Below are 4,352 nucleotides of genomic sequence, written 5' to 3'. Positions count from 1 at the left end.
GACACTTGACTGCAAGATGAGTTGCTTAAACATAATGGGTTCTCTTAAAAATTAAATTATATTAATGTTATAGTTTAAATAGGATGGATTGCAAGATGATTTTTGTTTTAGGTTCAGAATAGTTTATTGTTGTCAGAAGGATTTTATATGAGCTGATGTTCTCATTCGCAGCGTCTGGCGAAGTTAATGAGAAAATTAAACTTGAGTCCTTTAGTGCAGTATTTTTTTTTCTGACACGGGTGAATCTTTATAGGCTTTTATACATGCTACAGGAGAAAATGACAAGAAAAGTACTTTAAAAATTTTTTTGAATATTTTGAGTTTGTTTTGTTATTAAAGATATGCTTGTTCTCTTGCTGATAGTGGTTTATAATGATGCTCTAGCAACATTATACACCGCTGGTTTGTCCTGTTCTCATTCTGAACGCGATGCACTACAACTGTTGTTCTCCGAAAAATGTGAGTCAGGTGTTTCAAATGCACTGAAAGAGCCAAATCTGCAGTACTGCCTCTCATTTACACGCTCTGACCACTAGAGTAGCTTCAACCCTCACAGGCTCAAGCGTGTTCATATAGGACACTCTGTGCTTTAAGTGTGGAGTCTGACATGCTCATCCTACACCTAAAGCACTGTTAGAGGAAATGCAAATGCTATTTTGACACAAGGGCCACTTTGAGCATCATAATATCTTGCTTGTGTGTGAAATGTTTTCTTAAGAATTGTCAAAGAACCAGAGGGCGAACGTTTGTGCCTATTGCCATGCAAGCAGCTGGAAGTGTATTGAAAATCATTTCAACTTAACTCTTTGTGTTAAAGTACATATTTAAAATTTCAAAGTTGTATTTCTGAAATCTTATTGCGATTTTGCCAAAGCAGCCTTTTTTTTATATACATATAAATATAAGGAGATTTGGCATGTTTGTATTAAGAAAATACATTTTATTTTGATATTTTCAAGAGATTTTGATGAAGGGCTCAAGGCCTTTCATGCTTGTCCAGGTGTTTTGGCACATTTATGGTTAGTAACATGCGGTGGACTAGACAAATTGCTTTCCACAACAGTGTTGCAGGTTTTTAAATGTGCTTTCGTTCGGTTTGGTAAATCGTTACTAATCTGTAAATAGACTCTAAAGGGAGTTAACTACTCAAGGTTGAAACCTGTCGACTGTATTCATTACACTTTTTATAGATTTATGAAGCTGTACTGTATGAACGAGGTATGATTTCTGCCTCGGAGTTTACGTTTACTGTATTTCGTATGTAAATGTTGATTAATCTGTACTGAGAGGTCAAATTAATCTGATCAAATTTGCTTTTTTGGCCAAATTGATCATTTCTGTCGAGATATTAGCAATAAATATAAAAACCCATTTCGTGGTGTTGCTTTTGATTTCAAAGTATCATCTTTCATGTTCAACAGAAAAAAACGTATACAGGTTTGGAACAATTTTCAGTTTTAGGTGAACTATCCCTTTAAAATATAAAAAAGGTTTGTATTTTAAGATAAATTAATGCAACTGTCCAAATTAAACATACTGAGGTCACGTGACTGCAAAGCAGCTGTTTGAAACATTCACTGCATACTGCACAATGTTTCACATCATTCTTAAAATAAAAGCGTAAGCAGTACGCTAGTACTACAACCTAAACACAGCCATTCAAAACATTGCATTGTATCATCAACAAAACTGCATGAAAAGTGCATTAATTGCATGTCATTCCACGGTGGACGTCTTTTCTCTCTCACTCATGAGAATCCCTCAGAGCTCCTCCCCTTGTCTCATATATATACATGTGTTCAGCCAATGAGATGAGAGCGATTATTACAAATTAAATCGTCAGGCAAGCTGCCTTTGTCTCCTGAGCTGGCAGATCTAGGGCATGTGTGCATAAACAGAGATGACCCGTAGTTTAAGCCAACATCATAAATCATTCAGATCACTTGGTGTTAAGCCAGATTTTATTGAAATGAAAACTGACATGATGGAATTCAGTGGTTCATTATAGTTCCAGATAGCAGCCAGCAGGATGCTTATAAATGTGTAGCACTATAGTGAAAAAGAAATTGTGACTGTGCATTGTTTAAGAGAATGAATGACACAAAAGCAACTGAATGCAACCTCATGATTTGTTAAAGGGGTACTTCACCCAAAAATAAAAATCACTCTCTCTCTCTCTATATATATATATATATAGTTTAAAAATCTCATTATCATTATTCAGAAATGACAAAAAAAAGTAGCACAGAAATAGCCCACGTGATTTGTGTACTATATTCCAAGTCAGCTGAAAGTATATTTTAGTTTTTATGCAATTAACAGACCAAAATAAGTTGCTATTTGCCACAGTTGATCGTAGGATAAACATCAACGACAACACTCACATTTTACATCTTGAAGTGCCATATTTAAATGTAACGTGAGAATAAATGCCATTTGTGTTTCACATACAAGACATGAAATACAGTGCATGAGCTGCATGGATCACTTTTATGTTGTTTTTCCATTACCTACGCTATAGCTTCATTATATGGAAAAATAACAGTTTGTTGTTCAGTCTCTAAATCGTCTCCATTTATACAACAGAAAAAAATCATATGGGTTTGGAACAGCATGAGGGTGAGTGATTACGATTTTTGTTTTGGGGTGAACTGTTGCTTTAATTCATCAACCATTTTACAAAGGGCAGGCTAGAAAGAAATATCCTGAAAATGTTTCTGTACATCAAATCATAAATCATCTGCAGTCTCAACACAAGCTGCTGCCATTCAAGTGCACATCATCATCCACTGAGACGTTTCCATTGAGATGGCAGCGAATGTATTTCCAAAAGTGCATTAAGGGAATCGATACTCTGTTCTGGGGCTTAGTAAAGGCTCTAGGGGTCAAAGGTCAGATTATTTCAGCAGTTTGGGTACACTCATAGAGGTCATGGTGTTGGATGGCACGGTGATGTCTCTGAAGACGGGCTGAGACACAGAGGAAGTGGATGGTTTGTTCTGGTTCAGAGTCTCTATGATCATCTGTCTCATATCTCGACTGGCATCTCCGCGGACAGCTAACAGGGCCACAATGTGCTCCTCTCTAATGATAGAGGAAGAGAGAGAAAGGTGCTTTCCAGTGTCCAAATATGATACTCTATTCAAATCACTGATAATGACAGAGAGAGTTATGTAAAAGACAAATTAGTTGAGCTTTACTTTGGCAGCTGAACTTTACAAACACATTTCACCACAATATAAAAAAAATAAATAGGAAACTATATTTTGCTTAAAGAAAACAGGCATTATGTTTTTTTTAACATTGTAACATTTTCATGACACACACACATTCTCATTTCTTTAATATGTGTATTTATTATTTTTAATGATTTCTTTGTAATTCCTATTATTCTAAATTATTCTCATTACTCTAATGCAGTAATTATCATAAATTAAAAGCAGGACAACACATACTGCTATAACTATATACTCTATATTAATGGTGGAAAACGATTAATCGCATCCAAAATAAACGTTTTTGTTTACATGATATATGTTTGTGTACGGTGTATATTTATTATGTATATAAAAGCACACACATACAGTACATATTTTTTAAATATCTACATATATTTACATCTATATATTTATAAAGTCACAATTGCGAGATAAAAACTCGACTGACTTTTTTTCTCATAATTCTGACTTTTTTTCTCAGAATTGCGTGATATAAACTCGCAATTGTGAGTTAAAGTCCAAATTTGAGGGGGGAAAAAGGACTGATATGTTCTCAAAATTGCGAGTTTATATTGCGCAATTCTGAGAAAAAGTGTCCGAATTGCGAGTTTATTTCACGCAATTCTGAGAAAAAAAAAGTCAGAATTGTGAGTTTATATCGCGCAATTCTGAGAAAAAAAGTCCGAATTGTGAGTTTATTTCACGCAATTCTGAGAAAAAAAAAGTCAGAATTGTGAGTTTATATCGCGCAATTCTGAGAAAAAAAGTCCGAATTGTGAGTTTATTTCACGCAATTCTGAGAAAAAAGTCAGAATTGCGAGTTTATTTCACGCAACTCTTAGAAAAAAGTCAGAATTGCGAGTTTATTTCAAGTCCGAATTGTGAGTTTATTTCACGCAATTCTGAGAAAAAAAGTCCGAATTGCGAGTTTATTTCGTGCAATTCTGAGAAAAAAGTCAGAATTGCGAGTTTATTTCACGCAACTCTTAGAAAAAAGTCAGAATTGCGAGTTTATTTCGCGCAATTCTGATAAAAAAAGTCTGTATTGCGAGTTTATTTCACGCAATTCTGAGAAAAAAGTCCGAATTGCGAGTTTATTTCACGCAATTCTGAAAAAAAAAGTCAGAATTGCGA

The 4,352-nt window shown here is 34.6% G+C and overlaps 1 protein-coding gene and 1 long non-coding RNA gene across 2 annotated transcripts in view; one reads left to right on the top strand and one right to left on the bottom strand.

Moving 5' to 3' along the window:
• Positions 1–1,526: 1,526 nt before the first annotated feature.
• Positions 1,527–4,352, top strand: part of LOC107599248 (uncharacterized) — an 18,229-nt gene continuing 15,403 nt past the window's right edge. The window contains exon 1 of the long non-coding RNA XR_001610651.1: positions 1,527–2,440. This is a non-coding gene — a long non-coding RNA (uncharacterized lncRNA). The remainder of the gene's footprint in view (positions 2,441–4,352) is intronic.
• LOC107599245 (exocyst complex component 3) overlaps positions 2,645–4,352 on the bottom strand; it is an 11,984-nt gene continuing 10,276 nt past the window's right edge. Inside the window, exon 13 of the mRNA XM_016290783.1 lies at positions 2,645–3,084. Coding sequence (XP_016146269.1) covers positions 2,898–3,084 — 187 coding nt within the window. The 3' untranslated portion in view covers positions 2,645–2,897. The remainder of the gene's footprint in view (positions 3,085–4,352) is intronic.

Source organism: Sinocyclocheilus grahami, unplaced genomic scaffold, assembly GCF_001515645.1.
Source record: "Sinocyclocheilus grahami isolate Dianchi unplaced genomic scaffold, SAMN03320097.WGS_v1.1 scaffold263.1, whole genome shotgun sequence".
NCBI lineage: Eukaryota > Metazoa > Chordata > Actinopteri > Cypriniformes > Cyprinidae > Sinocyclocheilus > Sinocyclocheilus grahami.
Note: the sequence above shows the minus strand (reverse complement) of the source record. Positions and strands in the feature narration are given on the sequence as shown.